Here is a 12,435-nt window from a genome sequence, read left to right on the forward strand (position 1 = left end):
ACCTAGAAGGTGCCGTGGCTCAGCCAATGTGGGTAGCTGGCTTCCTGGGCAATGCCCCTACCGGCCTCAGTGCCCTCCAGGCACTTAGAATCTTCTCGCTCCACAGGTGAAAGCACAGAGCATGCTGGGAAGATCGGTGAACTGGGAATCAGGAGGCTAAGGACTAGGCTCACCAGCTGTGGAACCTGGTAACACCCCTTTGTGTTTTTCTAACCAATAACCTGGGTGTTGGATCATATGACCTCTGACAATAGCTCCAGTTCCAAATGAAGAATCAGTTGAACCCACGAAGTGCTGGTTCTTGCCCAACGTGCTAAGAAGTAGGTGGAAGGGGTGGGGTGGGAGCGGCGGGCATCCTACCCAGGACGGCTGTGTTTGGAGTCTGATTCCGCTCTGAGCCAGTGCTCTGCCCGCCGTGCTCCGGCTCCCTGGGGAGGGGCTATCGTAGGCGCTAGAGGCCGAGGCTCTGCGGGGTGGAGAGAACATTCCTCTACCTCCGGGTCACTCCTCTCCTACCCCTTCAGCTCTGGCGGGAGGAGGTGGGAGGGAAGAAGTCAAAAGTTCCGTCCACCTAGGCCTGGAGGAAGAAGCTTCGGGGGCTTGAGGAGACAGCTGCCTCCCAGAGTGGGGTGGGATGGGGATGTAAAGAGTAACGCCCGACGAGACCCCGCGGTCTGGCGAAGCGGCTGACCTCTCCCCTGCGGGCTGGGCCGAGAGGGGGCGCTGCGGCCTCCTCCGCGCCCCGCGCGCCGCGTTCCCAGCGGCGTTCCCCGCGCCATAGCGCACTGCGCGCGGCGCTTGGCTCGCGGCCGGGGGCGGCGGGCTAGTCCTGCCGGGCGCCGCCGCCAGCCCTTCCTCTCGGAGTTCCCTGGCCCAGCCCCTTGGCCCCGACCAAACGGAGCAGGCGTTCAGTTTGTAGATTGAGTGAATGAGTGACTGAATTAAAATGAATGAATCAGTGAGAAGGTCTCTTCTGAGAAGAGCTTTCTCTTCCCCCGGCGTGCGGGCGTGTCATTGCCCAAGGCGCTGGGGGGCGGGCGCGGCTGCTGGGCCCCCGCGGGAGTGGGGGCCGGCCAGGACCCGCTGCAGCGCGGGAACTGCCCTAACGCAGTTCTCAGCCTCGCCGGGTCTCCGCCGCGGCTCCGCTCAGTCCCGCCGCCCGGTTCCCCAGCCGCCCACAGCCTCGCTCGCCTCGACCCACCCGAGACCCCAGGTCCCTCCGGATTCCCGGGGACTCCCCGGGCTCCTACTTCAAGCAGGGCGGGCGGAAGGTGGCTGCCCTCTCCCTCGCTGCCTCCCACTCCCCGCTTCCCCGCAGCCTGCGGTGGCCGCCACCGCGGCGAGCGCGCTCCGCGGACTGCCGCAAAGCCCGGCGCGGGGAAAGGGGGTCAGCGCGGCGAGCGCGCGGGGAGCGGGCCCAGGGCGGGGAGGGCACGGAAGAGGCGGGGAGAGGGGAGGGAGCAGAGGGGCGAGGCGCGGAGGAGGGACGGGAGGGGGGGGGGAGAGAGACAGAGAGCTGAGGGGACGCACGCGGAGAGGAACGGCGCGGACCGCGGGGGAGGCGGCGGGGGCGAGGCGGGCTCCAGGCGGCCGAGGGCCGGGGCTGAGTCGGGACACGGACTTCCCCGCCAGGGCCGAGCGAGAGCCCGCCGGGTGCGGGGCCGGGGAGCACGGGGCCGGGCCCCTCCGCGCCGGGCAGCCACAGAGGAGCCCGGTCGCCCAGCCCGCGCCGCTGGAGCCTGCCACGGCCCGCCGGCCCCTCTGGGATGTCCGAGGGACCCAGGCATGCCAGCCTGTGACCGAGCGAGCTCGAGGATGGGACGGCGCCCGCAGCTTCGGCTTGTCGAGGTAAGAGCGCGCGGGTCGGCCCTCGGCCGGCGCGGAGCGGGGGTGGCAGGGGCTGTGCAAAGCCGTGCGCAGGTCCGGGGTCGGCGGGGCTTTGACCGGCCGCCTAACTCGCCGCACCATTGGAGCCGGGGATGGGGACAGAACTCAGGTGAAAAAAGAAGTCGTTGCGACTACGCCGCTGAGGTGCTGGCGGCGGAGGAGGGTCCGCCCACCGGCTGGGTGCGGAGAATTTCTCCAGGCTTTGGGGACGGAAGGGTGGGTCCACCTCCGAGCCCTGCCACGCGGACCCCGGCCCCGGGACAGGAGGCTTTGGCGTTCCCCAGGACCAGTCTATCAGCTGCCCCCGTCCGCACACCCGGGGCCCCGTGCTGAGAGCTCCTGCCTGTCCCTTCCCCTCCGCGGAAAGCCTGTACTCCCGGGAGCTGGCTGTCCCCGCGCCTCCGAGCTTTGATCTGTTTCGCCGCCTCCGGGGAGGGGGCGGCGGTGGTTACGGTTCCCCCGCCGCTGCGCGCAGCAGCCCGGGAGCGCCGCGCTCGCTCTCCGAGCCTCTGCACCTGCGGGTCCCGCCCGCCGCGCCGGCTGGCTCCTGCCCCGGGTTTGGCGACGCGATTCCGGCGCCCGGAGTTTAGGAAAGTCGCCAGACCGCACGGCCAGCGCCGGCCGGCTGAAGTTTGGGGGCGGTGGGGGCTGCCCGCGGGCGGGGGAGCCCGGAAAGGGCCGGAGGGGTCGACGGTCGGGCCCGCAGCTGGCCGCGGCCGCCGCTTGCCTGCGCGGCGCTTCCCCAGGCGTTGGGTTGGCCGGGGGTGGGCGCGCCCGCGGCGGCGGCCGGGGAGGCGCGTGGGCCTGGGCGCCGCCGCCGGGAAGCTCTCGGCCGCGCTCGGCCGGGATCAGTCGCCGCTTGAATCTCGACTCCGAGGGTCGGTGTGGACGGCCTGAGCCACCAACGGGCACGAGCTTGACTGGAATCAGCGCCTGTAGAAGCGATTATACTCGACAGCATTGAATGGGTTGGCGGGAGGGGTGCGGGTTGACAGGATTTTCCTTTCCCATCAGTTATTAAACCAACTGTGCTACACCCGCTCACGAAGCGGAGTAATTGAGTTAAGCCACCAAGATTTGAAAACAGCTGCTCCTGGCTCATCGGTTGAGATGACACCAGTAACTAAGGCTCTCCCCACCCTCTCCCTGCAAGCATGTGTTATTCAGTGGTTGTTTAAAAGATGACTGAGGATTCGTTTGATGGAACCCATATTCCCCCACCCCACCCATCTCGGGGTGAACCCAGAGATGATTTTATAGGTGTTCGAGGAGATGGGGTGCGACGGGGAGGAAGAAAAATATCCAGAGAGGTTGAATGGGTGGTGTTCAGTGGGAATACTTTCCAAAAGACTCAAATTCAGTAGACCAAATTCTATTTTTTAGATGGGTTCAAAGGATTATCCTCCCCCCCAAATTTATGTGGTAACAGGTAAAAGTTCTTTCTCTAGTCTTTCTTAGAATTATGTGCAAATCTCCATTAGAATTATCATGCTATACTAAATTGTATTTTTTTTCCTGTTTTTTGTTTTTTCCTACCAACTGGTGGGTATGAGCCCTTTATGTCTGGTTTAATGAATTCAGTAGGCGCTCAATAAATGCTGTATGAATGAGGGATAGTGAATTAATGGGCAACTAATGCTGGTTTCAATTAATAGTAGCTTTTTTCTTCTATTTAAGTAGGATGTATAACTTGCTAGGCATTGCTCTACCAGCTTTGCAAATATTAAGTCATTTAATCCTCATATCAACCCTAGGAGGTAGGAATTATTATTCCCATTTTATAATGAGGAAATGGAGGCACAGAGAGGCTAAGTAACTGGCCGTAGGTCACACAGCCACTGAGTGGTGGAGTCAGAATTCAAGCCCAGGCACTTCAGCTTTCAGTCTTTGTTTTGTTAGCTTTTGCAAAAAAATAGTCCAAGACACTTACCTCTCACCCTAGACCTCCCAATGAAAGTTCAGGTAGTTGTGTCAATATGAAAATGTGACTCTAAGGGAGTTAGGATTTGCCCCAAATCCAGCTCTGCCCCTAACAAGTCAGCCAGTGTTGAGAAAGAATCCACTCTGGAGCCCTTACTGTGGGCCTAGCACATACTGGTTACAGAGTGCTGGGCGAGTGGCTGTGACAGAGAGGAAGTGTGTGAGAGAGAGAGAGAAAGAGTGTGAGCGGTGTGTGTGAGACGGAGATGATGTGTGAGAGATGATGTGAGTGTGTGACAGTGTGTGTTAGTGCATGAGAGGGTGTGTGAGATGATGTGCAAGAGAGAGTGTGAGTGTGTGATAGACATGGTTTGTGAGAGATGGTATGAGTGTGTGTGAATGTGTGTGAGATGGTGTGTGTGAGACAGTGTTAGTGCATGAAAGGATTGTGTGAGTGTGCAAGAGCGAGAAAAGCCGTGTAAGAATGTGCATGGGGTGGGAGGGAGGAGGAGATGGAATGTGAGTGTGTGTGAGTGAGAAGGTGGAGACAGGTGAGACAGCCTCTACCCCGGCGGGGGGTGGGGGGGGAGTGCACACACTCCTGCAGGGAGCCTGAGCGTGGCTCAAAGTCGTGGGTTCCGCGGTGGTGAAGGGCAGAGAAGCAAGGCCTGGGGGGTGTTGGGGAGAGCAAGATCTAAGGAGCGAGCTGGCTGTATTGCTGTTGTTATTATTACAAAGGCAATCTAGCAGCATTAGGCAAAGTTCGGCAGCTAGAGGGGGAAATGATCACAACCTCGCCTTTCTAATACAGTTACTGCTGCCATTTTGAAAAATCATGCCCGCAGGCTCTTTTCCTAAAGCAGGTGCTCGCCAGCGCTCTCACCTGCCGTGCTCTCACCCCAGTGTTGTCCAGGTGATTCCGCGCCTCCCGGGGAGCCCTTCTATGTATTGCCAGTGAGTGACTCTTGCCTTCTCTGTGTTGGTGCATATCTGAGCCATTTCCAAGTTCTTTCTTTGATAAATACCATGGAGCCAGCTTTTCGAGGAGAGCTTTGGCAAAAAGGAAGAGGAGGGCAGGGTGGGGCCATGGGCTGCTGTGGGGCGTGGGGACGCCTGACCAGGGCACAGGCAAGGAGTGCAACAGGAGCTGAAAGCCAAGTTGAGCCATAAGGGGACATGATTCGGGTCAGTCCAGGTCCCAAGGAGTTTATAGATTTATGGAAAATCAGGAAACTGACCGGAGTCGATGAGGACGAGCTTGAGTGGAAAATCCATTTCTCACCCTCTCTAACGTTTGGGACCTCAGAGAGCATCAGCAGGCAGCAGAGGGGTTTAGAGGTCAAAGGTGCCCCTTTGGGGAAGCGGATGTGGCTCAACCAGTTGGGCTCCTGTCTACCATATAGGAGATCCAGGGTTCAACATCCAGGGCCTCCTGGTGAGGGCAAAGCTGCCCCACGTGGAGGGCTGCCCCGCACAGGAGTGCCAGCCCACGCGGAGAGCTGGCACAGCAAGGTGATGCAACAAAAGGAGACACAGAGGAGAGATAATAAGAGACTCAGCAAATCAGGGAGCTGAGGTGGCGCAAGAGAATATTCTCCTCTCTCCCACTCCGGGGGGTCCCAGGATCGGTTCCTGGAGCCGCCTCATGAGAATACAAGCAGACACAGAAGAACACACAGCAAATGGACAGAGAGCAGACAGTGGAGAGAGGGGGGAGAAATAAATAAATAAATAAATTTTTTTCAAAAAGTGCCCCTTTGGCACCACCCCAAGTGCCCAGGATGCTTGCTGAGCTCACGGGCCTGAGCCCCGCCTCTCGTGTGGCTGAGGAGGGCATTAGGCTCAAGGCTGGTCATTTCAGCAGCTGGATGGTGGAAAGGCCTGGGTGTCCGGGAAGCTGACTTAGGTCCCTCCAATCGGCGGTGTGACTTCAGGTAGGTTAGCCTCCCTCTCTGAGCCACAATGTGTACATAAAACAGGGGCACTGTGTTTCCAAACACTCCTTAGGGCCGCGGTCCCCAGACCTTGAGCAACGTGCTTAACTGCTCTGAGCTTCAGTGTCACCAACTGTGAAATTGGGCAATACTTAACTCATCAGGACAAAACCAGTTAATACATGCCGCGTGCTGGACACAGAGTTTGCGTTTGGAAATTTTGCTAATTCCTTTTCAGAGAAAATGAAGTAACGCAGAATCAGCTAACAGCTCTTGGACAAGCATTTTTGCATCTGTCACCCTTCACGGCATTGGGCCTGATAACATGCTGCGCACAGTAGGCATTAACAAATGTTTATTGAATAGACAGTCCTATTGTTCTATTGTTATATTGTCTGATTTGAGCAGATTCATTGCTGTTCCTACAAGACGCAGCTGTCATGTCAAAACAGGAAGGCTGCGCGATGCCCCAACCACCCCTGGCAGAAAAGCTGTCTCTGATGCAGAAAAGACTCAAACTCCCTGTTAAACTCACTATGGTTAATTAAAGGGGGAAAAAGCAACAAAGTCCCTATGCAGCCTCCAGTGCTTTGAGAACTGCTGAGCGTGCAGCCTCAGCCGGTGGCAGCTCCAGCCTCTTCACGGTGTCTGGAGGAGAGCAGGTGGTAAGCAGGTGTCCTGGGACTTTTTGTTTCCCTTCAGTTTAAAGAGGGGGTGCAATGACACCTCCTAGTTCTGACTCTACCCTAACCCTCTAGCAACAGAGGGCAGAGTGAGCCCATGTAGGAGCTCAGGCTGAGCCACAATTTTAACTGCAGTTATAGTCGAAGAATGAATTTATTAATTACCAGTGACTCCTGCCTGTTTAGATTCCGGGAGGCCCCTGTGAAGTAATTCCACTGAGCCCTTTGGAATGCTTGCCTTCTGGACTTGTTGCTGCCAGCCAGCCCCACCGCACCTGACGTGGGAAGCGGCAGTCAGCAGCTTGTGTGCGTATCCAGCTAGGCAGATGTGGGCTTGAATGCCGACGCTTCTGTGACCCTCTGGGCAAGTCAGGTTATCACTCTAAGCTGCAGTTTCTTCATCTGTGAAAAGGGGAAATAGTACCCACTTTATGGGATAATCATGATGACTTCATGAGATGTTGGTTATGAAATTAAGCACATTAGCACAGTGCCTGACACATAGTATGTGCTTAATAAATATTAGCTAAGGGAGCAGATGTAGCTCAAGTGGTTGAGTGCCTGCTTCCCATGTACAAGGTCCTGGGTTCGATCCCCCAGTACCTCCCAAAATAAATATATATATATTTTTTCCTATAGTGGATATTTAATAAATCTTACAGACTTTTATCAGGCAATCAAAGGAAAGCCATCAAAGGAAGGGGTGGTGAGTAGCTGGGGGAGAGAAGAAAGGGTCCTTGGCAATGCAGAATCTCCTGCCCCAAAGTGTTTTTCACGGTGCCTGGGAGAAAGGGGTGGGGGCACCTGCTGTCAGCTGGAGCCTAGAGGACAAAGGTCCCTGTGATTGATTCTTTGAGCACCTCTGATCTGTGAAAACGTTTGACAACAAAAGTAGAGGCATTTTAATAAAAAATGGTTAACTCACTGACACAAACCATTATTTTGAAAGCAACTAGCTGGATTCTATTAAGGAAGAGATTATTAACCATTTATTTTCAGAGTAAGTGGTGCTTGCTGCATTTAACAAAGTTGAAAGGAAAGAAGGAATCGAAGTGGGGAAGGGAGAGGAAGCCTTTGCGAGTGCAGACAGACTTCCTTTTCTGCAAAATGGGCATGTCAGTGTGTGGTCTATGTGCAGAGCCAGCGGTTCAAATGCTTTTGCCAAACTTATTCTTTTGGCAACTGTCCACCCAGCAGCCATGAAACTGTTTCTGGAGAAAATGAAGATGTTTGTGGATGGTGCTGTTTTTTGCCTTATAAACACAGGCAACCTCGCAATCCCACCCCCTGGCCCCGCTCGGCCCAGGGAGCTGCTTAGAGGGAGGCTTTGGGGGACGTACCTGCCTCTTGCCACCTGTCAACCCGTTCCCAATCTCCAGCCAATCTGGTCAGAGCCCAGAGGAGAAACTGGCCAGACTGGTCCAGCTGCTTCCACGGATGGAGAACCAGGGCGGTGGAATTTGTCTAGGGGGAAGGACGGCAACTGGGAGTCTTCCCGCTGTCCAGGTTTAAGAGGTAGCAGGTATCCTGAGGCCTGGTGGGAGTCTCAGCCGAACCAATAAGTGCTGCGAGGTCAGGAGCTCCGGGATTGCTGGAGCAACTTATCTGTCCCTGCTGCTGGCGAATATACGTACAGTGGAAGAGCTGGGAGGCTGCCTGCCCGGGGTGAAGGGCTGGGCAAGCGACGGCTGTAACAGTTCCATTTAGAGTGCGGGTTTTTCTCCCCCTTTGATCTGTTCATCCTTCAGTGCTTTTCCGGCCTCTTGGCAGGGTGGGTGAAGGGCCCTGTGGTGCCCTGGAGCCCCAGTGGCCGCTTCTCAGGGCCTAGAGGCACCGGCCATTCCTGCAGCAGCCTCTCCACTGTGGGAATGGAGCTTGTGGGAAGCCTGTGGGCAGAGATGGGGACGGGGAGGAGGCTCAGAGATGAGGGGCTGCGCTGTGCAGCCGGAGCAGGAAACCAGGCCCGGGGGGCTGGCTACCCTGGGGGCCATTAAGGAGAGTTCCAGGCTGTCTGATATGCAGGCCGCACAGAAGCCTCCCGCACCAGGGGCCTTGGCCCCAGGGTCAGCTGCAGAGGCCTGGCTGGCTGGCCCACGGGCCTGCTCAGAGGGACGTTCATATTACATAAGATGCGGGCACTCAGACAGACAGACAGGCAGGCAGGCAGAGAGAGAGGGGGACAGAGAGAGACACTAAAGGTGATGCAGAGACAGAGACCTCTGGCTAAATTTGGCATGAGAGAGGCACGACAGAAAGGCCTGGAAGAAAGAGGATAGGGAGAGAGAGAGAGGGAGAAATTGAGAAAGAAATAGGAGAGAGGGAGGGAGACGTGGGAGAGGAGGAGGGAGGGAGACGTGGAGGGAGAGAGAGAGGGAGTGTGATAGGAAGAAAAGAAGGTCTGAGTGTCTTTCCTGGTCATTCTTACTTTCTTCCCCTGGTTCTGAGGCCAGAGATGGCATTTCCTGGAAGCCTGTCCCGTTTCTCCAAGAATTCACATACCTCCCCCCCCTCCCCCACCACTGCTCTCTGAGGCCTTCTCGGCTGTCAAGAGCCCCAGAGAGCAGGGATGCTCGAGCCTTGCTGATGCCTGTCGCTTGGAAGGCGCGCCCCCAACATCCCACCTCACCTGCTCCCCCCGGGCTGGGCGCCCCGCACCCCAGCGGCTGAGCACAAAAGGAACAGAGCCTGTTGCCTGCGGTCCTAACTGTCCCCCAGTGTGCAGTCTGTCTGTCTGCCTGTCTCTCACACACGGAGACCCTCAGGGAACATGCCACTGGGCAGCATTTGTAACAGCACCTGCCTCCCTCTGCCCCCTCAGAGGCCTGGTACGGAGGGTCCCTGCCCCTTCTGTGCCCCACGCGGTAGACGGGCCAGGCAGGTGGGCGGCAGCCCCCGCTCCGGGCCAGGGCCCACTCCCAGCGGGCAGCCGGGCACCCATGGGCCGCAGGGCTGGTGGTGGGAGCGGATGGGGAGGGGTGCAGCTCCAGGGCCACCTCTCGGCCTGGTACGCCTGATGGGGAGCCCGAGAGGCTGGGCCACCCTGCACAGGTGGGGCGAGCCCGTCCTCGAGGCAGGTCTGAGCCCTGCTTTCTCCTCTTCTGCCCTGCCCTCCACTCCCTCCAGCATCTCTGGGCCAGATGCGCCCACCAACCCGAACATAAGAAAAGCAACCCCACTGAGGGCCCACATGCCTTACCCCACTTCAGAGGCTCCGGCACCCCCCGTTCCTCGCCTCAGGCCCTCTGCTCAGTCCTGCTGTCCTTTCACCCCCCACCCCCACCCACACACAGAAACCTCGTTGGTGCCAGCCGCCCCGTCATGGGCCACACCAGTCCTGCCACGGGGGCTGCCAGCTTGGTCTCTCCACACCAGTCCTCGTCTGTCATGCCCGCCAGTCTTCCTGAGCCCCCCAGCCCCTCCTGAGCCCCCTAACCCCTCCTCCACGAAGCCCTCCTGTCTAAGTCCATCTCCCGCTGGAGTTCCTTTGCTTACTCCACATCCCCACCCCATCACGAGGAGGTCCAGCTCATGGTGGCCCAGTGGGGCCCTCTGACTCTCCAGGTGCCCCCCATAGGGGCTTGAAAACATTAACTGGACCCCACATGGACCCATGGTTACTTGCATCCAACCAGAGCCCCTGTCTCCACCAGGAGGATTCCCTGAAATAAAACAAAACAATAAAACTCCGTCTCCCCAGCACCTAGCCCGGTTCTTAGCTTGCAGTAGGCTCATGAGAGATGTGGAATTGCAAGGAGGGCATCTGCCTGCTGCTGCTCCCCCACCGCACGTCTGTCTGTGTGCGTGGAGGCGCTATGGCGACAGGAGACACCCAGATGACAAGCTGGACGGTAGATTCCTCTCTGCCGCTGCATGTGGACTTAGGAGCATGAGCCAGGCTGACAGCGCTGCTTAGTAACACTGCCCGGGTTCTGGCCCCGTTTCCCGTAGCAGTGGGGACATTTGTCCACATGTAAGCACGGACAACGTTGTGCCTCATGAGGGGTCTGGGCAGGGCTGGTGAGACTCTGGCATAGGGAGATTTAGAGCTGGGCTGAGGACAACGATGCAAGAACTTGCTCAGAATCTGAGGTCTCGAGAGAGCAGGCCCAGGGCACTTAGGACCCCACACAGGGGTAGGGGGCCTTGGTGGCAGCCGGAGATCCCCTTCCAGCCACGGCCCTGGTTCTGCTGGGCTATGAGGGAGGAGTAGCCACGCGTGGCCGAGGTGGGCCGCGGGCACTGGTGGGGCAGGGGCAGGACCCATTGCTGGCTCCCCGGTGGGATCCTGCCCTTACGTCCACGTCTGGAACCTGCAGAACCCCCTGGGGAGGGCAGCCTTAGTGTCCCTCCTCCCCAGGTCACTGGGGCCCATCGGCCCGCCTCCCGGTGGGCACTCCTGCCAGCTGTGACGTGCAGGCCCCTGGAGAGTCAGGGCGCGGGTGCACCCCAAGAAGCAGAGCAGGCTGAAGGAAGGAACACTGTCCCTGAAGCGGGGGGTGGGCAGGAAGCCAAGGTTGGAGCCCGGCTCTGCCACTTCATGGTTGGTGACCTTGGGCAAGTCACACCACCTCCCTGGACTTCGTGTCCTCGACTGGAGAGTGGAGACCATACCCTCCTCGGAGGACCACGACGGAGAATTCAATGGGGACGTGCCTGTGCGGCGAGGGGTCTGTCCCACCAAAGCTCAGTCAGCGGCTGTCACTGGTGAGGTGCCCCCAGCTCCACTACCCACCCGCCCCCTCCTCCCCTCGGCTCTAAGCCCAGCACCACCAGGGCCCAGCCCGAGACCCTCCTCCTCCACGAGGCCCAGCCTCCCCCGCAGCTGCCCCATCCTTGTCATCTAGAGCAGGCTTCTCAGAGCAGCTGCAGGGAACGACCGCGTGGATGCAGTTTGTGGCAGGCGCAGGGACCTACTCCCCACACCCACCATGCGAGCTCGGCACGTTTGATCGGTCTAGACCCTGTCCAGCACGATAACTGAATTGACAGATGCTGGGGTGGCCCAACAAGGCAGATTCATATCCGTTTCCAAATACTTATTCTCAATGCTTGCCCTTGCCACATCGAGGCCAGTGACCAGTGCTGTGGCCCGGTACCTGTCCTGACCACTTTGCGTGGTGCTGGCCGGAAGCCCTCTTTTGGGGCCTGAACGCGAGTCTCCCCGCCCTGCCACCTTTGCTCCAGGGTGCTTTGAGGACTCCAGGTCAGAGCAGCCGCCTCCTGGCAGGCAAGGCTGGGCTCCCTGGCATGGAAGAGCGCGGCCGGAGGGAGGGAAGCCTCTGCTTCCTCAGAGCCTGACCCTGCCGCAGGCTCCCCGCGCCCACCCTTCTGACGCACCCCATTGGCCCCGCAGCGAGGGAGCCCTCCCCCGTGGTGGGCTCACCCCAGAGCCTACGTCCACCCTGCCTCTCGTCCCTGGGCTCACCGGAGATACGGAGCCGACTTCTCCAGTGCTCCAGGACCTGCTCTGCCTCCCACCTCTGAGACGCCCGCCCTGGGGACAGGCCGTTCCAGAGCCCGAGGCAGGGTGAGGCCAGCTCCTTGAGTCCCCAGAGACGGCCCACCAGCGTGTTCTCCCAGGGCTGTCCCCCGCTTTGGCTGCATCGGAGGGCAGGCCCCTTCCTGCGGGGGTGGCTGGCTGGAAGCACTTGCACGTCCTGCGCAGGTGCCCTGGGAGCAGGCTGGCCTGGGGGGCCTCCTGTCCGCCCGGCTGGCCACGGCGTTGTCCTCCCCAGGCCCCTGCCTTCAGACCAAGTCCGGGAGGAAGGGGGTGACCAGCCCAGGGTCTCACAGGGTGATATCGAGGGGCTCTTCCTCTCTTGAAGACCCCTCCTCCTTGCTCTCCCATTCTTCACAGGGTTTGTCCCCGCCGCGTGCTGGGCAGGCAGTCTTCCGAGCTGGAGGGGCGCTTTGGACCCTTCTGGCCCAGGCTCTCTCAACCTCGGCGCTCTTGACACTGGGGCCGGGCAATTCTTTGCTGTCCCTTTCCTCAGCACCCCTGGCCTCTGCCC

At 59.0% G+C, this 12,435-nt stretch overlaps 1 protein-coding gene across 1 annotated transcript in view; it reads left to right on the forward strand.

Moving 5' to 3' along the window:
* Positions 1-1,552: 1,552 nt before the first annotated feature.
* Positions 1,553-12,435, forward strand: part of CRHR1 (corticotropin releasing hormone receptor 1) — a 44,786-nt gene continuing 33,903 nt past the window's right edge. Inside the window, exon 1 of the mRNA XM_004480567.5 lies at positions 1,553-1,848. Coding sequence (XP_004480624.2) covers positions 1,786-1,848 — 63 coding nt within the window. The 5' untranslated portion in view covers positions 1,553-1,785. The remainder of the gene's footprint in view (positions 1,849-12,435) is intronic.

Source organism: Dasypus novemcinctus, chromosome 21 (assembly GCF_030445035.2).
Source record: "Dasypus novemcinctus isolate mDasNov1 chromosome 21, mDasNov1.1.hap2, whole genome shotgun sequence".
In the NCBI taxonomy this organism is placed as follows: Eukaryota; Metazoa; Chordata; class Mammalia; order Cingulata; family Dasypodidae; genus Dasypus; species Dasypus novemcinctus.